General features: G+C 36.7%; 3 protein-coding genes across 8 annotated transcripts in view; 1 reads left to right on the top strand and 2 right to left on the bottom strand.

Annotated features, from left to right (window-relative positions):
• Positions 1-7,538: 7,538 nt before the first annotated feature.
• Positions 7,539-27,247, bottom strand: part of LOC138321250 (uncharacterized) — a 42,429-nt gene continuing 22,720 nt past the window's right edge. For all 5 annotated transcript variants that reach the window (XM_069264790.1, XM_069264789.1, XM_069264791.1 and 2 more), the window contains 3 exons: positions 26,834-26,977; positions 25,424-25,543; positions 7,539-7,677 (listed from right to left, as the gene is read on the bottom strand). In XM_069264790.1, the coding sequence (XP_069120891.1) occupies positions 25,493-25,543; positions 26,834-26,977 (195 nt within the window). In that variant the 3' untranslated portion in view covers positions 7,539-7,677; positions 25,424-25,492. The remainder of the gene's footprint in view (positions 7,678-25,423; positions 25,544-26,833; positions 26,978-27,247) is intronic.
• LOC138321245 (uncharacterized) lies at positions 12,428-17,624 on the top strand. Of its 2 annotated transcripts, XM_069264778.1 has the most exons (4): positions 13,294-14,237; positions 14,603-14,788; positions 15,234-17,256; positions 17,491-17,624. In XM_069264778.1, the coding sequence occupies exons 1-3, from the start codon at positions 13,655-13,657 to the stop codon at positions 16,028-16,030; spliced, it is 1,566 nt and encodes a 521-aa protein (XP_069120879.1). In that variant the 5' UTR covers positions 13,294-13,654; the 3' UTR covers positions 16,031-17,256; positions 17,491-17,624. The 2 variants fall into 2 exon arrangements, 1 of the variants encoding a protein (XP_069120879.1); XR_011208302.1 differs by lacking the exons at positions 13,294-14,237; positions 14,603-14,788; positions 15,234-17,256 and adding an exon at positions 12,428-13,268.
• Positions 21,031-24,096, bottom strand: LOC138321247 (uncharacterized). Its single transcript, XM_069264785.1, is given in 2 exon segments — positions 21,031-22,630; positions 22,632-24,096. Coding segments are annotated over 2 exon segments (1,989 nt in total). The 5' UTR covers positions 23,646-24,096; the 3' UTR covers positions 21,031-21,655.

Genomic DNA, 27,247 nt, shown 5'->3' with positions numbered 1-27,247 from the left:
TTTCAACCCGTCCTCGTAATAATCTGGTTTGTCGTGGATGATATTTTTTCTTTTTTTTTCTTTATAAATTCACAAAATAATATCGTAACGAAAATTCATACGTAACATTTGATAGCATTATACTTGGTTTTTAAATAGCATTGATTTACCTTTAAAAGGTCACTACCTTTCTTTCCGAAACAGCGTTACATTTTTTGTAATAGGAATGTAAAACGAAATTTATAATTTTGTAACGTCGTAAAAGTTATTAGCTTGCTGTGTTATTACTTCACATACCATCACCTTCTGAATAATTTCATTAAAATAAACTAAATGCTAATTTTCAAAACGCGTGTCCTCTTCTTTAATCACCGCGCGTTACTATTACTGCGCCAGACGGCAAAGCAGCCAAATGAAACGTCCCTGATACGCAGAGAATCTAGCATTGTTTGGTGGTGTTACCTCATATTATGTCATCAATATACATTTTCTGATGTTAGTATTGGGTGGTTTTTTTAAAGAAACTTTTACTGTTTATTTCGGAATGGGTCTTTAAAGTGCTATTTTGGTCTATTGTAAGAAAATTACAACAGATGAGACTCCAATAAAATTCATGTACATTTTTATCTGTGAAAAAGATAACTGTGTGTGCATTTTTTCCTTTACTTTTTTTAACGTTTTTAAAGTTCATTAGGTTTTAACGATCTCGGCATTCATCTTTCACACATTATCGTTAGTCTTAACAAAATGGTAAAAAGGAAAACGATGTTACATATCACCGACATGGCAAAATCAACATTTGTTGTTTGAACAATAAATGGTATTGCTTCAGTTTATAGGTCAATCTGTTCAACACCTGTATATGATATATACTAAGTTATTTTACTTAACGCGCATGCACAGTCAGTATTGTATTTAACAAGAAAAAAAGTCCAACATCTTCAAAGTGTTTTAAGGACACAATTAGATATTTTCGTAACTTTGTCTTATAAGGTAAATGAGTTGCTCAATTTTTTCAGGGACGGTAAATATAACGATTTTTGAATTTAAGAAAAGAATTGCTCCACCGCTGACAAATGGTATTTTTTCACTATCAAAAACAGGAACAGACGATTTTGTATTTTTCTTCAGTTACAAAAGTTACTTTAATTACTTTACACCATTACCACCGTTGAAAAGTTTGAGCTTCTAATTTTACTTCAAGTTAAAAATATGAAAAATAATTAATTGCATCCCGAAAAAATTCCGTGACACTATATCCTATATGGAATGAAGTAATGATTGCGCATGCACCAAAGGCGAAATAAATTATTTTATATTATTTTTTGTTTTAATTAGGCATATATATACACGATTAAACACCAATTATTTTTCAAATGAAGAATATCATTTATGCTCTGTCGACGGTGGGGCATTAACGATTTTTGAATTTAAGAAAAGAATTGATAAAATAATTATTTACTTTTTGTTGGCGGTGTTGCATGAATAGATGTTCCATGATTCGAGTACTCTCCCCTACACCATAATGGCTTTATAACATTTAGCAACACTGAAAATGTGACAAAATCAAATCACTTTATTGATGGTGGATGTAGACTAGGAGAAGAAGACATCAAAACATACACAAATGGAGGACAATACAGAACAAATATATAATTACATTTCGAAGGTTTTTTTTGATCGAAACTTAAATTGAAGATATAGGAAAAAAGTAACAAAAACAAATCACAACAAATACGGTATAACATTTTTGAAGGCAGTTGCAAAACGAATGTATTTTAAAAGGGTAATAGGTGAACAGAGCAATACGATCTAATTAGCATACAATTATCATCATTTTTTATCCCTTCCCACTTCCGGAGATAAGGTTTTACAGCAATTTAGAAAAAGAAAATGGATGTCATTAAGATTTTTCGGGATGCAATTAATTATTTTAAATACTTTAATATTGAAGCAAAATAAGAAGCTCAAACTTTTCAATGACGTTGACAGTGTAAAGTAAGTAACTTTTGTTACTGCAGAAATCACTGATTCGTTTGCTCCTGTCTTAATATATACAAATTACCATTCAATGGCGGTGTAGCATTTTTGAGTTTAAAAGTTATTGTTAAAACCACATAGTAAATGAGTTGTTTTACATAACGTTTTTGGGATAAACACAAAATGCATTTTTTTCAGTTTTGTGAAAAACCTGATGGTATCGGTATCACTGTAGGTATTCTAATTAATATTTGCGTTAATTATCTCTGTTAAAATCATTCATTTCGATATACAATAATTTCACCTAGAGGTATTTAGTACAAAACTCTACTTGTACCATTAGCTAGTGATGTACAATAATGTAGGGTGATAGAAATCAAAGCATATACGTTAATATCACATATTATTAACACAGAGATATATGAAAGTATAAACACAAGCCAATAACGTAAAAAATTAAAACACGCGTTCGTGGGTATTTACATTTTTAATAAAACAAACAAATACTAAAGTTGCACACGGCATGGTATGGCTCTTTGATCAAACATTGATAGAAATAATAGGCTTAGTATAAATTGTATGGAAGGCGAAATGGGGGAATTGTGTACTTTGTTTGGATGTTAGTAAAAACTAATTGGCAGTTATGCCAAAAGTGAATAAAGAATTGAACAGATTGGTACTTTGTAAGCTGATTAATCACGCACTAAAGTAAAATAGTGAGATGTGTTCAATTGATCTATTGATTTGCAAATTACATCATAAATGTATCAGTTCAATTAATTTATTAACTTATTGTCGATGACCTATCCATACATAATTTAATATAAATGTATATATACAGCAGACATAATAATAAAACTACAAAAATAGTTGAATAAGTATGACAATTGGGTGGCGGATGACAATGTAAAATCGTCATTTTGGCTGGCTTTGTGCTGCCCTCCTTTGCTTTAGATAAAAAGTTAAGAGGTATATTAGGATAAAAATCATACTAAGAATAATTTCCGACCACTTAAACAAGAAAGTGTGCCAGTTTCCGCTCAGATTAGGCTGGTTTACTCTCAAGGATAGACAAAAAAGTATCAAACAACTTTCGCACAATTTTATCAACCGCTTTAACTTATGTTATCAAAACATATCGCTTTATTTCAAACGGGCTGTGCCCATTATTATGGATATATACTAATATACATACCCTGTGTTCTAGTAGAACTTTGATACTTATCAAATTAATTATAATACAACTATTTAATGCTAAAAATGTAAAACAATGAGAGAGTTTACCAAAAAAAATCAAAGCTGCTAATACGAAAATGACTTAATTAATTAATCAGTTATACTCTGCCAAATGAAGTACTATCTACGTTTATGTCTGTATTATACAAATAATGTTATGTAGTAATGTACATGTATATCCAGGTATGCCGAACTGACGAGTCAGAAAAGGAATATTCAATAGAACTGGAACTTTGTATTGAGAATTTCTAAGAACTTACATTTATATGTTAAATACAGGAGAGTAGATATCTTCAAAACCTGCCACCTGTTTTGGACCATCTTCTACCAGGTCGGCCGTAAATTACAACATTGTGATGGTCTGGCCTCTGTCTACTCATTTTCGGTAAAAGTGCACCCTCTTTACAAATACTACATTATTTACAAGTGAAACCGTAAACAATTAAAAACACTATTTGTTCTAGATATCCGTAAGATCCACAATAGTAACTGAAAGCGGTTAGCTTGATAAATCCTGTCCAGAGATAATGTAAGCCTGTCCAGTGACGTATCCATTACGCTGTAGTCATAGGACGCTGTCCAGTAAGCCGTCCAGTGACCAGTATCTTTTAGGTTGTAGCCCTAGGACGCTGTAGTCTAAGTCTGGGAATAAGATAATGTGAAATATGTCTAAAAGAATATTTACTGATGACATCTCATTGCCATTATGTGGAATTTACATGCTAATTTCAGCAAAAACTACGGTTAAACTTAAATATCTCAGCTATTTTATCCGATTGTTCAACATACATATGTAAGTTTACTCGAATATGTAGTAAAAAGGTTGGTCTAATAGAAGAAAACACTTCTCCGAGTTTCAATGTAATATCTCCACACAAATTTGTCCATTTCCACCTTACAATTACTAGTTTTTAATAAATGTAAACGTATATTATCTTCATGGTTATACTTTTTATATAAAATATTATCTTATCGTTTTTCAATTGTATTGGAAGTTTTATAAGCAACTTGTCTTAATTTAGATAAAACGTGAAGTAATTTCCTGACGAGAACATGGAGTTTGAGCTGTGTCCATTTTATATGGTTGTCACTTTACTATCGGTTTGAATAACACTTTCACTGAATACTTAAAAATCTATCTACATGATATCATAAAGTTAATCTTAATTGAAAACATCATATAACAGCAACCAAAAACATACTGTACATTGATGCCGAAGGAGGTAAACTATAAGCACCTTGGTTTCACAGAAAGTGAGATCTATCGTTTTTGAATTATTCATCAAAATGTGAACGAAAAATCCCAGTAAGATTTTATTCTAACTATTATAATGTAGGCCTATGTACACGTAACAATATGGTAAATTGTATAGAATATTTACTGAACGTTAACACAGACTATATACCATCACCTGTAAATAAAGTCATGCTATCATATTTTCTCATAGTAACAATAGAAAATACTTATTGGCTGCGTTAAATACAAAGCCACACTTACCTAACTACGTAGACAAACATGGCCACAAAGCCGATCGTCATCAGAGCATCAACGACCATAAAGATGATCAGCATATCTACAAAATACAAATTAGACGACCATTTCCACCACATCCCAATTATATAATATTATGGACACTATACACGTTCTTGTATTTTAAACACAATATACAAGTGTATAGCCTGTGATATAATTTTAAACAATAGCATGTCAATGACAAGCTAACAGGAGATCCCAAAGGGATCTTAACGTTCATCTTATAGTGATCTGAACAAAGTAAAGAGGGATCTTTTGCTTTTCTCTCCCCCCTCTTCTTTTGAACACGTAGGGAAACTTCACATTAAGTCTGTTTAGCAAAACACATTTCACTTGTATAGTTTAATATGACCATTGTATGTCATGTTGAACTAGGGACCAATCTGAACCCAGCAATTTAATTCGAGATTAATTCGCTGATTATCAGTCATTTTGTTAATTTTTCATTCACAAAATGCCATTGATGATCTAGAGGGACAAAGAACTACATTAAATTTCATTTTAACACTTTCATGAATATCAAAAATCGAAGGTGGTGACCTGACAGCCATCGTGTTGACCGACAGTACCGAATGCAATATGCACAAGGGACCTAAGGGAACCTACATATGAAATTTGAGACAAATCCATTCTGTACTTTCTGAGAAATAGAAGTAACAAACTTAAACTATTAGAATCCAAGATCGCTACCTGGCGGTCATCTTGTTGAACGATTGGCGCCATATGCACAATTAGAGTCTTATTATAAAACGTGCGTAAGATCCCTTCAATACGAAAAACAGCGGTAACCAGAATTGTTAACGGAAGAACGGACGGACGAAAGGCGATTTAAGTAACCCACCATCTGTGGAAAAATATGAATTTGCATATAAAAGGTGAACATATATTTTTGTATAAGAAAAGATGAAATAACACGTTCCAAGAAAATTATTTTCTTAAAAAAATAAAACAAGAATACATACCTCTGTATCTGTGTGTATCAGACGTGCTTTCAGGTGACTTGTTTGAGGTACAGATGATGCTGCATGATACCTTGTCAGAAATATCGGTTGTTACTATTGTACAACACAAATAAATAGAGTTTACGCGGTATATACCGAATTTAATGACATACATTATTGAGATATTACATGGCAATTGATACCGTCTGAAAGCATGAACTAATGACCAAATATGATATGGTAAATAAATGCAATACGTCTTACCCGTTTATAGACGAGGAAAATAAGCTACAACAGAGCAGAGCACAACAATGCAGTCAGGAACTCATAAAGCAAAATATATTTATCTCCTTCCACTGTTTTTGTCGGACATACATAAGTGTATTTTAGTCAATAATAATTTTGGACTTTCAAAGCCCCAAATGTATTGATTTTTAAAAGAAGCAATCAAATGCTGATCTTTTTTTTATTTTCCGGTCGTCTCACCAACAGCTATGGCAACGCCGAGTATTTAACAGAACCAAAACTCGCCATTAATATAAAGCACGATTATTTTGGCAAAATGATATAATGCATTACATTCTTCACATGGCTGAACACTTTACCAAAATCCAAAAGTGTGACGATAATGTAGCTTAATACTGTTTGAATTTGGTTAAATATGCCAATTGACATTGGACGTTTTACGGGACTATTATTTGTGAAGAAGCCAAATACATGAACATATACATGTACCTTCGCCATCTTGAATCGCTCGTTTAAACAGTTATTTTCTATATGCTTCTGGATTCGATAACCTTTTCATGTAATAACTTTATTTTATTGTCATTTGGGAATAGTTGTTTAAAAATTGTTGACAGTGAAGCTGCATTTAGTTTATATTTGCCTTTATCAAAATGCTTTAAGAATCATACATTGGTAACCTGCCTACGAGGAAAACAACATGTCTATCAGGTATAATGTTGATTTTACAGACGTAGAGAACTCTTCATCAAACACCAACAACCAAATATTGAGTTTGTCTTACCATTAGTCCTCTAACCTGTAACTTGTAAGTCTGCTGTCATTATTGGGGCAATTGCCAGCTACATATAGGCAACGAGTGGTGTTTTTTTATCCGGAAACTCCGGATTTTACTCTACATATCGTCAATGTTATCAAAACAAACCCTAACCTGCAGGTTGACACATAAACGCCACTGCATCCTAGTGGTGCTTGCTATCACAAACACACATATTCCTCCCGGCGCGAGGTTGACAAGCCATGGTTCTCTGACAAATGTCTTCTATTGTGGCATTGCATAGTTGGCCGTAGGATTTACCTGAAATACGGAATATGTAGTTATTTTGGATTCTGCTCTGAACTTGAGTGCTCATGGGATGGAAACTTAAACTAATGCCAAAGATGGAATTAGATTATATATATCAAAAATATAGAAAATATATATTTTTATCACATATATATTCAAGAATATTGAACATATATTTCTATTAATTGAATATATATATATACTTCAATTTTGAAACATTTGACTTGCCATAAAAGACGGGGTAATTATAAATTTTCATTAATGTAGTTCACATTCATTCTTGTTTAGATTTAAGTAACCGTCATCATTAATTAAAAGACATTTTAACACCCGTCTGCAGACTGACAAGATAGGTCGTGGTTACATACATCCGGTTTGCTGACGTTGGAGCTTTAGTTATAGCCTCTCCTGAATGTTGTACATCGATTTTTATGGGTTTTTTACGGGTGGCCATGGTGACGTGGATGTTTCGAGAAAATGTTTTGATAGTGATTCATTTACAAATTTACTATCATTACAAATTAGTTTCCCTAAAGATCAAAAGCTGAACTTACTTCGTTCGCAATCTCCACTTTTTGGGTCTAAATATCGGTTTTCCTTACAAAGACATGTGTAACTTCCGCCGGAGGATTGACAAGATTGACCATCGGCACATACATCCGGTATGCTGACATCGCATCTGTGGCCATAGGTTAACCCTATAAACATCAGAAACCTATATTGCCCACGAATTCTATCGGTGTATTTAATTCGATGTATATTTATCTAATAAATAGTCAGAAATTATAAAAAGTCACAATGGTCCACATTACACTCAGGGTATCAGACTCTACCGTAACCTACTTATGGCCTTCAGTCAAATCCCTGTGAACAATCTTTAATTGGTTTAATGTGAATCAATTTATTTCAACAAGCTACATAATAAGGTACACAAATCTAGATGACATGCAAAATCATCCTATAAAATTCGAAAACAATACTCCATTCTCTTCCATCATCTTTGATAATTATCAGAAAAAACAGAATTCGAACAAAACAAGATAGAAGGTAAAAGGAAAGTTGAGTACTTAATATTTTGTTACCTAGACATTTTACAGTGAAACTCATTCCAAAATTATTTACAGACAAAAATAAAGATATCCTATTCTAATAAGTCGCTTATTTAACGAATATACGTACCCGGCCTACTATACCTGTCGGCCAGGTACGAAATGGTGTCTATATATCCTAGTGGAGTACTGCCTCAGAGAATCACTCAGACACAAGTTCTGCACTTTTTGTAAGTTTTCAATTATTTTATGCGTATACATATTCTTTTATATACAGTATTATTTTTGTCCAAACCAAACATAACGACCAATCTTGATATTTACCGTACCGCTCACAGTACGTCAAGATCACAATTTATCACATAACTGACCCGTCCAGCCATATGGACACAATTAATGACACTATGATGACGACACATGTAGGTTTGACGTCACAATCTATATAATTATGACGTCGCATGATTATTTCAATACACGGAAACGTCACAGCCGAGCCAGATTTCTACTGTTTTATATAGAGAAGAGTTTCACTTACATTTCTATTCATGACAGTTATATGATAAATCAAATCTTACACTCGTGACTATGTAATTGGCTAAAGGCACGTGAAATATCAAATTATTGAATTCGTTTGATAAATTTCCAACATGGAAAATACAGTAAAGCAGCCAAACGTCAGCTTTTGGATACCGCCAAAACAGTGCAAATAACACTTAATAAATGAACATATTTTTGTTACAATTGCCAAAAGTCATCACAGGGTTTGGATGAGTTCCAACACAGCTATAATGGAATAATATTACCCACAGTAAAGTGAATTAAATGTGATTGATATATACTTAGAATAGGGAATATACTACATTAGAAATCAAATTAAATAAATCATCCAATCAAAATAGTGGAACGATTTAACAACACTATGTGTTCAGAGATTTGTGTTCAGAGTACCTTATGGTGTCTATAAGAACATTTGTATCAATTGAGATGGCTTCTTATATGCGATATTTGTGATCCGCCATTTATAGCAGCCATTTGCATTTACAACAATAGGCTCCTGCGCTATTCGCTGGTCCGATTTTGCCAAACAAACTGTTGGAGTACCTGGCATAGTCACTACTGAACACGATAGCATGTTTAATTGGTGCCATCAATGCAATTTACACGAGATCTATTTCTTCTCCAGAAATATACATTTTTCTCTTATTTTACTGAAATTTACAAGCACCTTCACAAATTACATCTCCTCAGTAAGACTGACAGTTAGCCAGGGTACATACCAACAATTAATGAAATTAGTTTTGTTCAATTGCAGCACAGTAATGAGTTGTAGGCTTGCAAAATATCACTGGTTAAAGCCTATACATGAACCTTAAGCCACGATTTAGAACGCATGCATGGCTCTGGATCTGTGGTCAGTCACTCGCGATGATGATCATAAACAGACTAACAGTATATTTGCAGGCCTACAAAAACAATCAAATATATCTAGATAATACTAATATCCACCGATACTGATATTGATGTATATAACAAGTAAAATGAACAATTACTTACCTAATAATGCCGGATTTAACTTGAACATCAAGGCGGCTTCAACGTTTTTACTCAACCGGATACAAACAATACACATTCCTCATAGAGGGCGCGATAGTCTGCGCCATGATTTTGTGCATTCGAGACAGTACAAACAGATCCATTTCACTGCTGCACTTTTTGGGCGCATTTTGTAACATAAATGTGACGATTAGTTCATAAATTATTTACTCATTTTATGATGTTTAGTGACTTCTAGAGAAAATTTCAAAAATATCACTTATTTTTAAATAGTACATTTGCTGGTCCAATCGGTTAGAATAGCTCCGAAGGAAGGCGCCAGGGACCCCGAAATAGCTCGTCTGTTGTGGAAATTGACCAAGAACCTGCGAAATACCACCATTATTCAAGGCTGTATTGTGGTCGTTGTATGTAACATTTCCAAAAATCAGAAATACTGTTTTGTTCAGAATTATTTAGACTTTTTATATGTAGAGTCTCAGGTTGTTAACTTTTTAAGTTATTTCACTAGGACGAATTAATCAGAAACCAGTGATCAAAATGCCGATTATTGCCTGTTTGACCCAAAAAATATCACCGTTAAAGAATTTTCGTAACTGATGCGAAATACCACACATTATTCAAGGCTGTATTGTGGTCGTTGTATGTAACATTTCCAAAAATCAGAAATACTGTTTTGTTCAGAATTATTTAGACTTTTTATATGTGAGTCTCAGGTTGTTAACTTTGTAAGTTATTTCACTAGGACGAATTAATCAGAAACCAGTGATCAAAATGCCGATTATTGCCTGTTTGACCCAAAAAATATCACCGTTAAAGAATTTTCGTAACTGATGCGATTATTTCAATCGATAGATCACGCTGAGGTTGATCAAAATGCCGATTTTTGCCTGTTTGACCCAAAAAATATCACCGTTAAAGAATTTTCGTAACTGATGCGATTATTTCAATCGATAGATCACGCTGAGATTAATTTACGTTCAAAATTTTAGCAAAATGTATAGCACAGTTTTCTTATTACTCAAATCGCGAAAATAAGCGGGTTGATAGGTTTATTTAGCCGTGTTAACATTTCGTTCCAGAACGAAAACTCTGTTATAGCAAAGTTGTCGTTCTTCCTCTTCATTTCATACTAAAGTTATCGAGCGAAAACCATGGATTTATCTGTTTTGACGATTTTAAACTCTTGCAAATATTGCCGAATTCTGACCATTATCGAACTCATCCGAGATCTCAATGATATAAAAAAATATATAAAATTTAGTTGAAATCGGACAATAAAACTAAAGTTATCGATCGGAACCCATAGATTTATATGTTTTGATGATTTTAAAGTCCTGTAACTCTTGTAAATATTGACGGACTTTGACTATTATCGAACTCATCCGAGATCACATTAATATAAAGCAATATTATTTTAGTTGAAATCGGACAATAAATACTAAAGTTATCTGCACGGAAACCTTTTCCCGGACGCCGACGCCGACACCGACGCCGACGGCGACAACGCCGACATAGTGGTACCTAAGTGTCGCCCTTGCGTTGCAGGCGACACAAAAATCATATGAAAGATGGGGAAAATATTAAGTAAGGGAATTATCTATCGGAAGCAGAAAGAGTAAGAAAAGCTCCTAAATCAAAACGAATCCAGAAGCTGTTTATGAATCAATCCCGAAGAGCAGATATTAATACGTTATTATCTATTACATCTATGTTATCCCCGCTTTAAAATGGGCGTGTAAATAGGGCTCAATTTGTACCAAATTAACAAAGGGTAAGTATATTAATTAGGCTTTGCTAATGCAATTCACAGGAAACACAATTCTTTGAGGATATTTGTTCTGTTACATGCTGCTATAAGCCTTTATTAAAAACAACTTTGAGGTCGCTGTAACCTAACCGAGACATATTGCCACATGTTTCACAAATGAAAGAACAACAAATTACAATATTTACATTTATTACAATTTACAGCATAGACTATACAGAATATACAAGATCCAATAGCCATCCACACTCCATATACACTCCCACAATACTCATTCAGTGAATCACACTTTAATAAGTATATATTATATATTTATATTACAATACTATATATTACAACAACTTTAGAATTTACACCTATCTAATAATAATACAACAATTTCCTAACACTAATTTATTCCCTCTATATAAAGTTCATGAGCTCCATACCGCTACACTGTACACTGCTGCTTCCACTAATCCCCATACAAAATGTCAATGATATCCCGGTGTGTTCCCTCTGTCGTTCCATATACTCCATATACAGATATGGCCAGTTGTGCCTGTCTGACATCAGGCGCTGTACTGCAAGACCGTATCCAGGACTAACAACAGACTGTATTCATACATGTGTAATAGTTCTCGAGCGCTCCTAAAGGTATAGGGTCGTGTACCAATCATCAACGACCTAGTACGAATAATCTCACTGCCGCAACACACAGCTGGGCCTCCATAGGGTATAATATATCGTACAAGTAGTCACCATAATTCCTGTAAGGGTCTCAATCCCTCACCAGGAGTCATCTCACCAGGCATCAACACCAAATGTCATATTTCTGGGTAGTTGTGTAGTATGGGGAATACCATCTGTATATGGCTGTTCAGGCTCCCATACTGTTCACATACAGGTGGTAATTAGCGTACGTATGTGTAGATGATGTGGCGTAGTCATGGGCATGGAGCTACAATATATAATTAATAAAACCTATCAGAATACTACCTAACTTTAATATATTATAATTATACTAGAATAAATACAGGTATTGAATACCAAACACGGTGCAACACACCCTTGGTCACATGGATCTTCGACCAGATATGATTATTATAAATTTCATTAAAACAATGGAAGCCAAAGTCAGATAAGCATCTTTAACTTTAACATCATTCTATTACACAGTTTTTCACTTCAAATTCTTTTGCATAATGAAGTATAAATGCTTCAAAATGTGACAAACTTTCCATTATGAAACAAGGAAAAGCAGTCATTAAGCGAGAACACGTGAAACTAAACTTAGGAAGAATTCAAATAAGAAATGAATGTACCATTGCATACTTAGCACCAAAATCTAAGTCACACAAACTCTTATATATCACGACAAGTCCGAAATGACACATGGTGTGTTAGAGAAATCACGTCGTTTTGCTGATGGAGGTCGCCATTTTGAAAATCCTAAACGAAACTTAATACAGTTTGTAAGTTACCGATTCCCAGCGATCGCCACAAGTTTCGCACACCAAAATTGGCAATCAAAGAATTTAAGTCTTTAGTGATGAAATGACAAACAAACAAATATATAAAATCCGTTCGATGCCATCAATAACAAATACGAACCATGAGTCCCTTTCTCAACTTTCGGTTCTCGGTGTTTACATCCGGACTTACTTCTAAGCGTATTCCTACGCCACGGTAAAATATATTCTAAATAAATCATTTACTCCCATTGCCTTTATCATTGTGTTATTCTATTCAATTCTTGTTAATAGTATGTACGTATTTCATCAATAATTCCTCTCAAATAACTTAATAACATTGTTTTTGTTTTTGCAGTTGAGCAACTAAATTACATCGTACCTACTTCCGGTGATGGTGCAATTAGGTCAGAATTGGAAAGCAGCTATATTTTTCTTCTATTCAAAGGAAAGCGATAACTTCATCGGTAAGTATTTAGCATTGACATTGGAAATTATTGTATTTGGAAGATTTCTGTTTATTCCAGCAAGCGATCGGTGCAAAACTTTAAGCGAATTCAAAGATTTTCTTCCAGTTACAGTTGGTCAGAAAGGTGAAATTGACATCCCTTTCGTAACTTATTTTTTCACTATTTTTTTTACTTTCTCCATAAACTAAACACATGTTATGTAAATACAATATGAATAAAGACTTTTCTACAAATTTTGACCTTGTAGTAATTATCTTTTATTACTGACGTTTCAATGTTAGTTATACGGTAGCCCATGCCTGCATGTTGTCATGTTCTTTACTATTGGCCCAGTGTGAGTTTACGAAATACTAACCTTAGGATTTGATATTGAATACTTATGAATGAAAATGGCAGTAAACAAAAAGAACAGGCATGCTAGACGCTTTGGTCTTGCTGGAGGAATACACCAGAGGAGAAGAAGAAATCATCATGTAACGAAACATCCAAAGCCAAAGGAGCAGACGACATATGAATGCACTAAAGGGGACGGTCTGAAACTGAAATTCAAAAGAAGTGTCTGTATTACACTTAGGACTTCATTTAAAAACACTCGTGCACATCAGTTATACCGGCACCCTTGTACTGGACGCTTACGGTCACGCCCTGTGAAGCAGTTGTTTGATGGTAATGTCAATATTGCCAATGGATATAGATTTATGAACTTACACCTCCTTGAACACCATGTTTCCCAGCTAACTATGCACTCTGCTATCTGTGATAAAGCCAAGGAACTGGTTATAAATGGAATAAGCCCTATCAAATTGTGTGCTGAAGTGTCAAGTATGGGCCTAGCTTCAATCTTGTCATTTCAATGTAAGGGTTGCAAAAAGGACTTTTTATTCAATACCAGCCCCAAACTGGAAACATCTCAATCCAAGCATTTTGACATCAATGTCCGTGCAGTCTGGGGGAGCATTGCTACAGGTCAGTGTTTTTTGGTACCTGCAGGTACATTTAATTTAGGGCTGTACAATTTCAAAGGTGTATCCTTTCCTATATTTCTTTTTTATTATTTCATTGTTTTTTCTAATTTTTTTTGGTAATATTTTAAAAAATAAACAACAACATCTCCATATATTCAGCATGTGAAGCAGTCAAATACTCAGTTCCAAAGCATAATTTAACTTACCAATCATATTTACAGGAGTATAGTACTCTATTTTTCACACAAAAATTGTCTCCAGCACTGCTTTGAATATATACACATATTTGAAATAAGAAAAATTAAGTGAATTGCCATTTCCAAACATACAGACCTCTGGATTTATTCAGTTTGAAAATCACTGCAGGTAATGGAAATGCCCATCTCAATGAGTTCATCGCCACTTGTGATGCCCCAGGTCTCGGACAAAGTTCCTTCCAAAGGATAGAGCACCAAATAAATACTTCGTGGTGTGAAGTCTTGCAGAAAGACATTGACAACAATATCCAAGAAGAGAAACAAATAGCCATTTCTAAAGGAAGTTATCATCAAGGTAAATTATTGCTTTATGTATTCGCAAAATTTTATTTTGAGCTCTTTGTCATGGCGCGGCGTCCGTCCGTCCGTCAGTCCTTCAACATTTCCTTTAAAATGTTACTAGTCATAGAATTCTGCATGGTTTCTAATCAAATTTTGCCAGAAACGTCATTGGGGAATTGGGAACACCCCTCCCTGGGGGGCAGGAGGGACGACGCCTGATAGGAGAAATAGTAGTAAATATTAAAATTCATTTGGAAAAGAAACAATGAACCTGTATTCAGAACAGTACATGTACAGTGTAGATTTGTGTAGTCTACATAGGAAAGAGTAAATCATTAAGAGCATATTTACTGGTAGTTGGGTATAAGATGGCCTATTGCACTACTGAGTTCTACCTATTTGACATGTTGATTTACTGGTGTTGCGTTCTAACTCTGACTTTCCTCATTTATTTACAGGAGTTCCTGCTATCACCGTAATCTGTGATGGCGGATGGAGTAAACGCTCCCATAAACATAGTTACAATGCCCTTGGTGGGGTTGCCATCATAATTGGATCAGAAACAAAGAAAATTCTCCATATTGGAGTTAGGAATAAACATTGCTACATTTGCAGTTGTGCCGAAACTGCAGGAACTGAGCCCAAACCCCATGAGTGTTTCAGAAATTGGAACAATAGCAGCCAAAGTATGGAATCTGATATTATTTTGGAAGGGTTTTTAAAAGCTGATCACTATGGAATTCGCTACATGAAACTCATTGGAGATGGGGACTCATCGGTTTTTGCAAGCATCAGGGAAAAAGTGCCCATATGGGGACCTCATGTTGAAAAACTTGAATGTGCAAACCATACATGTAAATGCTTACGTGGTAACCTCGAGAAGTTAGTAATTGACAACCCTTCTTTTAAAGGAAAAGGAAATCTAACCAAGGCGGTGCGTATTAGAATGGTTACAGCAGTACGATGTGCAATTAGAATGAGATCTAGCAACCCCAACAAGGAGGCAGCAGTAAAACTTTTAGCACATGATATTAGAAATAGTGTTCATCATATTTTTGGTGACCACACGAAATGCAGTAAAGATTTCTGTAAGGCCAAAAAAGGGGAGGACACCACAAACATCAGGGTGAATGAGGGTGAGCTGGAGGAAAGTGATACACATGACATCATATCAGAACAAGCGAGTTACTGGACAGATGGTATGTCACTCCAGGAACAGGAACAGTCAAGAGGGAGTACTGGTGTAAAGACATGAGACCTCAAAACCTCTCAAGAAATGATGAAAGCCATATCACTGATCCTCAACCGAGTTGCTGAAAGAAGCCATCGGCTAATAGGAAATTTCACTTCAAATCTGGCTGAATGTTGGATGTCGATAAGGACCAAGTTTGATGGGGGAAAGGTATTCAACCATTGTAATCGATGGTCATGGAACACACGGTGCTATGCTGGTGCTCTACGCATGAATTTGGGGACAGAGTGGCCTGTGATCAGTTGGGAGACCTGCACCAAGACTCCAGCAGGCCGAGAATTTCATGACGCATACAAGAAAAGAGAGAGGTCAAGACAGACATGCAGTCAATCAAAGGCTAAGCCAGAATGTTTGTCACGAAGATGGAGAAAGAGGAGAATGATCAACAAAGTTAATAACACAAAAAAAGCAAGGGAGTCCTATGGTGCTGAGGCCTTAGATGTAACACCAGATTTGTCATCAAAGGAGTTACAAGTTAAGAAGGATGAATTTTTTAAAACAGAAGTGCAAGTTACAACAGCGCAGATCAACAACATCCAAAAAAGTACAGTAGCTCAGTCTGAGTGCAAGAAATGGGGAGAAGAAAGAAGGAAGCGGTTGACTGCCTCTAACTTTGGACAAGTCATGAAAAGAAAAAGCTCCATACCAGTAGCCCCATTGTTAAAAAGATTGTTATATCCATCCTTTCGTGGGACTGCCTTTACTGCAATCGGAACAAAGAAGGAAGCCGTCTCGATACAGGAGTATATAAATGACAAAGGAGGAGATCTCACTGTGGTGCCATCTGGGCTGACTATTCATCCAAAACATCATTTCCTGGGTGCAAGCCCAGATGGTATTGTGATGGAGAACAACGAAGAGATTGGAGTCATAGAAATTAAGAATGTGCTATACAATAAAACTTTCAACTTCACAAGTGCAGCGAAACTCTCTAATCTTAAGGAGTTTTGTTTGGAACTGGTAGACGGTGAACTACACTTGAAAAAAACTCACAATTTCTATTACCAGTGCCAGGGTGTTGTGAACATCACTAATCACCCATGGATTGACCTCATTGTTAGAACGGAGAATCCTTATCAGATTCATATTGAGAGAATATATAAAGATGTTGGATTGTGGGAAAATATAATGGTACCTAAGTTGACTGCGTTCTTATGAAAGCCCTTCTCCTGGAATTAGTATGTCCAAGGCATAATCTTAGTCCTGGCATTCGAGAACCTGGTATATGGGTATGTATTTATGGTCGTTTACAACTGAAATACTGAGTTAACAGTATATCAGTTCATAATTTGTAATATATAAATAAGAAACATTGTTGGGAGCACGGCAACATAATTTGTAATATATAAATAAGAAACCAGATGAGCGATACAGATCCTCTGGGCCTCTTGTTTTGTTTGGTTATGTTTTGTTTGAAGATTTGAACAAGTTATTTATAAGTTTTATTTTTTCTGTAATTGCAGTATGATGTCGAGAGATCTGGCAAACAATCCAAAGTAAAACGTTCCAGAAAGGGGAGGAAGTGTAATTCCACATCCAGTGACAGTGAGCTCGAGGAAGATAGGACAGATCTACAGAGCACATCCAGGACAGCAATGTAAGACTAAGCACATTGTATATCTGTCTGTTGCAACCTAATTGGGATACATGAGGTTTTAAAAATAAGTATGCAAGGTTTTTGTGAGAAAAGTGAGGTATCCAAAATTGTTTTAGATTTAAATGAAAAAGGGAAATAGGGTGAAAAGTTGAAATTTTTTGATGGAATGATTATGTTCATGTGTTACCACAATTATTTATATTTGTGGTAATAAATGTCAGAAATCAAAATGATGTATGTAATCATCTATATTGAAATAAACTCATAGATGATAGATTGATGTCAATGTCATGGTAAATTCGTTATTTATCCAGAGATCATAAGACAAAGTTTGTGGGTCGGAGAATATCACACCAGTGGATAGTAGACGAAGGATCAGACACTTTTCAGTGGTATTCTGGAACAGTACTGGCGCTTGTGAGGGGAAAAGACGGTGCAGACAATGCTGTTTATGAGGTTCAGTATGACAATGATGATGAATCCTTTGAGGTGGACCACCTAATCGAAGACTACAAGGCATCACAAGTGAAATTTATTGATGTATAAAGGTATAAATATTTTATAGATTAATGATATAATAGCAAACCAGTTTTGGGGTTATAAATTTAAAATTGTAGAAATGGTTGATAACATTTCATAAGTGAACAATACCGGCTCTCTGGGCCTTTTTTTAAGATTATTGTAATATTGAGTTCAGATATTATCAACTGGTATGTAAGAATACTTGTAGGAAGATAAATATTGGTTTTTGTCAGTTTTCACTTTACTACATATAAATTGTATTAACTTTGCTCTATTTGGGCCTCCATACTTTCTGAAAAGTAGTCCTGTAATGGCTGCTCACTTGAACTTAAAACTTTGGGAACTGGATTTCATTTATGTTTTTATGACAATATATAGGTACATTAATGGCTATTAAAGGGTTGTGCATTGTTTATTAAACCTTTATTTAGTTATTTTCTTTTATTTAATCTAGATCTCAGTTTGCAATTGGAAGAGTGACTGGTTTTGCTGAACAGAATATTAAGGTACAGTAATTCTTTGTGGAGATATTTTGGACATTTATGGATTGTCTTTTATAATTCTTTGCATCAAACTGAGGAATTTGGTATAAAATGACCTATATTTTATCTTAAAATAGTGCTACATGACACTTATGCCTTAGTTGGTATGTTGCACCTTAACTCAATACTGTCAACAAATCATCATGCACGAGCTTATACACCTTTACGCTCACGGTCGTTCATATACACGACATATACAGGTAAATTAAACATAAATTGACTTACCGTGACTGCATTTCACGCTCCTTATGACTTTATGGAATGCAAAGAAATCCTAATCCATCAAGATGTCTGCCGTATTGCCCACGCTAAGCTTACCTTTCTGCCTCACGCATGCGTAGTTCCTATTATGAAGTTACGCGTGAGAAATGGCGCGTAATTTAAATGTGCTAACAACTATACTTACCAAATACTTAACTAAACATATGTACACGTCTCGAGGCGGTATGTGACATACGCCCTGGCATTGAGAAATAAAATCGGGTAGCAATTTTTATTTCCCACACATCACATACGCCAAAGACTCATATACAGCTTATAGCTATCCAATAAGTAGGATTAACACCAATGATCAACTTACAGTCTACTCAAACAATCGGCCCCAACGTTTTCACTTCCTCGGATCGCTCTGATGGTGAACCTGTATGGTTGTAACACCAACGCCCACCTCATGAGACGAGAATTGGTTCCCTTCAGTTTGTTGAGATACAGGAGTGGCTGGTGGTCAGTCTCAAGAACAAAATGTCGTCCATAGAGATATCTTTGGAACTTCAGCACTCCCCAAACAACAGCTAAGCACTCCTTTTCCACTACTGCGTAGGCAGTCTCTGCCCCTTTGAGTTTCCGACTGGCGTAAGCAACTGGAAAACGATCTCCAGCCTCTTCCTGAAGAAGCACTGCCCCAATGCCATAATCAGAAGCATCAGTCTGTAGGATAAATTCCTCTTCCAAACTTGGCAACTTCAGAATAGGACTTGAAGATAAAACTTTCTTCAGCGTCTCGAACGCTGTCACTTGTGCTTCGCCCCAAACAATCTTGTGTGGTTGGCCTTTCCTTGTCAGGTCGGTCAACGGTACGGATATCGCTGCGAAATCCGGTATAAATTTCCGATAATATCCAGCCATCCCTAAGAACGAACGCACCTGCTTCTTCGTCTCAGGTCGCGGAACGCTAAGTATAGCCTTCACCTTGTCTGGGTTTGGTAAAAGACGCTGGTCTCCCACAATGTGGCCTAGGCATTCCAGACTTCCATAACCCAAGACACATTTAGAAGGTCTTGCTGTGAGATTAGCTTTCCGTAGACGAGTGAACAAATCCCTCAAAACACACATATGGTCGTTCCAGTTCCTAAGGTAGATGAGAATATCATCAATGAAACTTTCAATGCCGTCCATACCTCGCAGGAGTTTCCTCATGATGCGACAAAATGTTGCCGGAGCATTTACAAGTCCAAACGGCATCACTGAAAATTGGAATAGTCCGAATGGCGTAGTGAAAGCTGTTTTCTCCTGTGCGGACTTTGACATCGGCACCTGCCAGTAGCCTTTGCTTAAATCTAGACGTGAAAAGTATTTGTGCCCAGAGAGCCTTGCGAAAATATCATCTGCATTAGGCATCGGCTCTGCGTCAAAAATGGTGACGCGGTTGAGTTGGCGGAAATCGATACAGAAACGGTTGGTTCCGTCTTTTTCCCGTACAATCACCACAGGCGCCGCGTATGGAGACTCTGACGGCTCGATGACACCCATTCGTAACATCTTATCTAGTTCTTCTTTAATTGTGTTCTTCATACTGTATGGAATACTATGACTCTTCACTCTGACAGGTTCACATGTTGTTGTCTTTATGTCATGTTTCCCTAGGTTTGTCTTTCCTGGAACATCAGTGAGTACATCTTCAAATTCCGCTAAAATATTCCTGATATCCGTTGTCTGATCTGAGGTCAGTAACTCTGATACTGCGACGTCGTCTATCGACTCTGTTCTCGTCGGTGGCGGAATAGTGATGATATTCCCAGGAGGAAAATCATCATCATCTTCACTTTCGTCCTCGTCTGTTACCATGGCATTACATACCACTGACAGTACTCCAAAATCTTGTCCCACCATCACCTGACATCTCCGCTCAACATACAACTTCAAAAGGTTGGCGTGTAACGTCTTCTTCTTCCCTTCAACATTCACCCTGTAATCCATTGAACCCCTCTTTTCCTCAATCATGTATGGTCCTCTCCACTGCATCAAGAGTTTGTTCCTTTTGGTCGGTAGAAGTACTAATACCTTGTCTCCAGGTTTCATGTCACGAGCTTTTGCTTTCCTGATGTAGTACTTTGCTTGGCGTGACCTTGCTGATCGAAGTTGCTCTTGTGCCAACTTACAAGTCTCTTCTAACCTATCCTTTAGGTCCACCACGTACTGGTATGTGGTCTTTGTATCTGGGTCTGGAAACTTCCTTCGTCCAAAGTTCCCGGAGAATCACCATCGGTCCTCTGACCGTTCTCCCGTAGAGCAACTCAAAAGGCGAATAACCAAGGCTTTCTTGGGGTACTTCACGATAGGCGAATAAAAGCGCACTAAGGTACTTGTCCCAGTCTCGCGGACGTTCAACGCACATCTTACGTAACATCGCTTTAAGTGTCCCATTGAATCGCTCTACTAAGCCGTTGCACATAGGGTGGTAAGGAGTTGTCGATAACTGGCGTATTGACAATAATCTGCTGACCTCTTGCATCAGTTCCGAGGTAAACTGAGTTCCACAATCTGTCAGTACTTCACGTGGAATTCCAACACGACTATAAACATCTACCAGGGCCTCAGCCACAAGCTCAGTCTCGATTCCCTTTAAAGCGACGGCTTCCGGGTACCGGGTAGCATAATCTACTATAGTAAGTATATAGCGATTTCCTCGATCAGTAACCGGTTGTAATGGTCCCACCAAGTCTATGGCAACACGCTGGAATGGGGTATCTATAAGTGGCATTTGTCCAAGAGGTACCTTGCTAATCCTACCTTTGGGAATAGTCCTCTGGCACACATCACAGGACCTACAGAACCTAGTAACGTCTGATGCCATACCCGGCCAAAAGAACTAGTCTTCTTAGCTCCCAAATGTCCAGCCATCATGGTATCATGAGCGAGTCTCACAACTGTAGACCGCAACTTCTCAGGTATCACCAACTGCTTGAAAACCCGTCCTCCTTCAACACCTGGACTATGAAACTCTCTGTAAAGCAACCCTCGTCCTACATAAAATCTAGACGACCCACCATCTGTTCTGTCCTTGATACTACCTTCCTTTGCGAAATGCCAGTACTTCGCAAGCGACCCATCAGTCATCTGTGTCTCTTTAATCTCATCTGGGCTTCCGATATCCTGCATCACTTTTGGCACCTTCAAAGGACGATATTGCCGACCATCTCTCTTCACTTGCGCTCTTGTCTGTACAGCTTGTACGACTTCTTTTGGTTTCCAGTCCTTATCTGGTCCATTAGCATGTCTAACCCCTGGAATATTCCCCAGTATTACATCATACACGGGATTATCCATACACCAAGCACATAAACTTCCGACAAAGTATGGCGAGTCTACAAACACCTTTGCAATGGGCACCACCACTTTATCACCATTCGCCACGACACAGGTCTGTGTCTCACCTGTCAAATCCTCATCAGCCACCAGACTTCTACGAATAACTGCTCCTGAACATCCAGTGTCCCTAAGCACCATCACAGAGTGATTCCCAATCCGTCCCTTTATCACCGGCATACCACAGCTTACCTGACGTTCACATGATGTTGACAATATATTCGTCCCTGATGCCTCTGGTTTCACTTCCTTCCCTACCTTCTCCATATCACAATCTCCAGTAGGCTTGACAATAACCTTTTTACCTCTGGCCGAAATACACTGAACCTGGCCTTTCTTCGACTTCTTAGGACAGTTTGTACGACAAGTGGTCAGTTTTATTACATATAAAGCAATGCTTCCCTGATCCTGACTGTTTGGACCTAGAACTGTACTCGGTCGATGACTGCTTAATAACTTGGCTGTCTCCGGACTTACCATTTACCCCATTGAACTGCTTCTTATGTCCATCAGGACGAAACTTTAGTAGATTTGCCGTATTCCCTCTAGCATCTGCGAACTGATCCGCCAATTTAGCCATCTCGGTAATCGTTGCTGGAATACGCTCCTTTAGGAACAATGTCAGTTCGTTGCCACAAGCTTGGATAAACTGGTCCCGAATGATCAAGTCTTTTACACCCTCAAACGTTTTCGGTGAATTCGCCATCTCCAACCATCTCAAGAAATAACTATCTAACCTTACGGCAAACTGCACAAAAGTCTCTCCAGCTTCTGGTCGGCCCGTCTTAAACTTCTTCCTAAATCCTTGCTCAGTTGTCTCAAATCTTTTTAACAAAGCATCCTTCAATACGGAATAATCCAGACTCTGATCCACTGGTAGTCGGCTAAACACATCCAATGCCCTTCCTTTAAGCAATACACTCAAATTTGATGCCCACTGACCTTCCCTATCCCATCCTTGGGTAGTAGCAAATCGTTCAAATCTCTGCAAATATGAATCAATGTTGTCTTTGCCCTCCTCAAACGCTGGTAATTTAGGACCCCGTAAGTCACTACCACTAACTTTCGGTTTAACATCCTGCTTACCCTTAAGCTCCAAGATTTCTACCTGTCGTTGATGTTCTTTAACAGCCAATTCCTCCTTCTCCTTGGCAAGTGCCAACTGAATCTCTAGTTCCTTCTCAGCTGCTTCAGTCCTCTTTTGGATCAGCTCCAGATCATGCTTCCTGTCAGCCTCTATCTTCCGAGCCTCCCGCTCGCGTTCTCGCTCATCCCTTTCCCTAGCCTGCTCTGATAGGATAAACTGTTGCAGCTCTTTACCTTCCAGACCAATATCCGTCCCCATTTCCTTCAATTCTTTTAAGGAGGTCATTGTACACTATTGTACTATACACAACAAAATAGGCAAAGTAACAAATATCCTGAACCATTTAACAATAAGCAATGCTACAAACAACATATATCCTACCTGATATACCTACCTGTACACCAACTAAGTATCTTGAAAGTAAGGTAAAAGTAAAACACTTACCTCTATTGTAGACGAATGTCACTTTCATAGATGAATCCTGTATAGCTGACTCTTCTTGTAATACTATACTGACACCACACTCAGATTTATTCCACTCTCAGAGCACACACTCCAACATTCAAAATTCATCTAAACTGATTTCCAATTCAAATGTCAAACGTGTGAGCAATATCATCCCACCGCTGCCACCAAAAATTGTAACCTAACCGAGACATATTGCCACATGTTTCACAAATGAAAGAACAACAAATTACAATATTTACATTTATTACAATTTACAGCATAGACTATACAGAATATACAAGATCCAATAGCCATCCACACTCCATATACACTCCCCACAATACTCCCACAATACTCATTCAGTGAATCACACTTTAATAAGTATATATTATATATTTATATTACAATACTATATATTACAAAACTTTAGAATTTACACCTATCTAATAATAATACAACAATTTCCTAACACTAATTTATTCCCTCTATATAAAGTTCATGAGCTCCATACCGCTACACTGTACACTGCTGCTTCCACTAATCCCATACAAAATGTCAATGATATCCCGGTGTGTTCCCTCTGTCGTTCCATATACTCCATATACAGATATGGCCAGTTGTGCCTGTCTGACATCAGGCGCTGTACTGCAAGACCGTATCCAGGACTAACAACAGACTGTATTCATACATGTGTAATAGTTCTCGAGCGCTCCTAAAGGTATAGGGTCGTGTACCAATCATCAACGACCTAATACGAATAATCTCACTGCCGCAACACACAGCTGGGCCTCCATAGGGTATAATATATCGTACAAGTAGTCACCATAATTCCTGTAAGGGTCTCAATCCCTCACCAGGAGTCATCTCACCAGGCATCAACACCAAATGTCATATTTCTGGGGTAGTTGTGTAGTATGGGGAACACCATCTGTATATGGCTGTTCAGGCTCCCATACTGTTCACATACAGGTGGTAATTAGCGTACGTATGTGTAGATGATGTGGCGTAGTCATGGGCATGGAGCTACAATATATGATTAATAAAACCTATCAGAATACTACCTAACTTTATATATATTATAATTATACTAGAATAAATACAGGTATTGAATACCAAACACGGCAATACACATTCATCGCTCTCTACGTCGCATACGCGTACCTGTTAACTCAATACTGTCAACAAATCATCATGCACGAGCTTATACACCTTTACGCTCACGGTCGTTCATATACACGACATATACAGGTAAATTAAACATAAATTGACTTACCGTGACTGCATTTCACGCTCCTTATGACTTTATGGAATGCAAAGAAATCCTAATCCATCAAGATGTCTGCCGTATTGCCCACGCTAAGCTTACCTTTCTGCCTCACGCATGCGTAGTTCCTATTATGAAGTTACGCGTGAGAAATGGCGCGTAATTTAAATGTGCTAACAACTATACTTACCAAATACTTAACTAAACATATGTACACGTCTCGAGGCGGTATGTGACAGTCGCAATCGCGATAATTCCCATCTAGTAATATAATTAGAAATAATCAGTATTATAGGACCCCGTGAAGAAAGCGTAACATTTCATACAGGAATAATTGACTTGTTTGACTTACGTAATTTGCACGTCATGCTGCTACAGAGACATCTAAAATTGCCGTCGGAAGACTGACACGATAGACCATCTACACAAAACCCCGGTATACCGTCAAAACAGCTTTGGTTGTAGGTCCTCCCTGTAAATAGGATTAATTCATTGGGTATAAAGGAATCCAACATTCGTTTACTTTTATCATAGTACATACCTGGAATGATTTGCCAGAATTGTGGGTGAACGCAAACACCACTAAAGGACAATATGTACAAATTGTATAATAATTATGTACTTAACCATCCATTGTCAACATATATTTTGTGTAATATATTCTACGATATGGGCATGAAAGCTATCATTCATGGGTTTTTTTTCTCAATTAAATCCAAATATACTTACAATACTTAACACGATATCACCTTCCACGGTTTAAAGTATATTGCGCCAAGACAAGAGTTAAGGTCACCATTTTGACAATAATTCAATAGCATGCTGATTAACATCAACAAGACTAGAAACATTGTCATAATCCTGGTCTTGATTTATTTCCATCGTTCATACACTTATTAATGATTCGCACATAATAGTTAATCAGCATGCATGTCATTACTATTCATTACTTAATGTGTTCTTATTTGACTTTATCCGGCATTTAATAATCATTCACGTTGTGTAACCATATTGTCAAAATTTCAAAGGTGACAAAATAGTTATACATGTATGAAATTTAACCTTTGGAATTGTGGTCAAGGTCACACTGATCTCAACTGTGCTACACATTGACATTAATGAAATAAAATTGTCCCTAAACCTTCGGCATGATATGTTAAGTGGTATAGGAGTTAAGTAAGACAGGGACAATGCATAAAATGAAAAAAACCCACTATGTACTAGCTCAAAAACCACCTCATAGACACTGAAAAGTCACCATTCGGATACCATCGTCTAGCTCTAGAAGAAGACTTTGGTGGTGATTTATGTTTAGATGAACTGTATTCAATGTTTGAGAAAGGGTAAACAGACAAAAATACTTTATATTTACTCTACCATTCTATACACTAGATAACAAAACATTACAGCAGTCTTTAAGTGCATTATTCACTACAACGACATTTGGTATCCGCATCTGTACTCTGACAAGAAAGGCCGCTTTGACACACATCCGATATGCTGGCATCACAACTTTCATCATATGATTTTCCTCATTATTGAGGTTAGAATGTCAGGGCCTTTTTTTAATGTATTCAGTACCATAATCTTTTTCTGGAAATCAAAATAGTGTGTGGTCTTACGAAAATAAAAGAGAAACAGGCGGCAAACATCCGAAAAAAGGTATGACAATAGTTTGTTTGAATATTTTGTTAATAAATTTACTAAAATGAATTAACGGTAATTATCAGAACTAGCATACTAGATAACCCTGCAGACTCACGTGTTTCGCAACTTCTACTGGCTGGGTTCCAGACCATGCCCTCACTACAACGACATTTGGTATCCGCATCTGTAGTCTGACAAGAAAGGCCGCGTTGACACACATCCGGTATGCTGGCATCACAACTTTCATCATATGATTTTCCTTTTAACATTATAAACAAATTAACCATATACTATACGTGTGTATGTTGATAGCATTTCTGTAAAATTAAATCACCTTCTTATATACACTGACAAAGACAATAATACGATAATTAACAGGGACCAGTATTTCTATGGTCATATGATCTTGCACCCAAACACATACACGTATAATAATTCGATATCACTCACCAAAATGAACTCAGATGCTTTGAATTTTCTTGAGAACAACCCTATCTTGCTTTGTTTTCAACGGACATATATTATATAG

Source organism: Argopecten irradians, chromosome 4 (assembly GCF_041381155.1).
Source record: "Argopecten irradians isolate NY chromosome 4, Ai_NY, whole genome shotgun sequence".
In the NCBI taxonomy this organism is placed as follows: Eukaryota; Metazoa; Mollusca; class Bivalvia; order Pectinida; family Pectinidae; genus Argopecten; species Argopecten irradians.
This window is presented reverse-complemented; position numbering and strand designations above follow the sequence as displayed.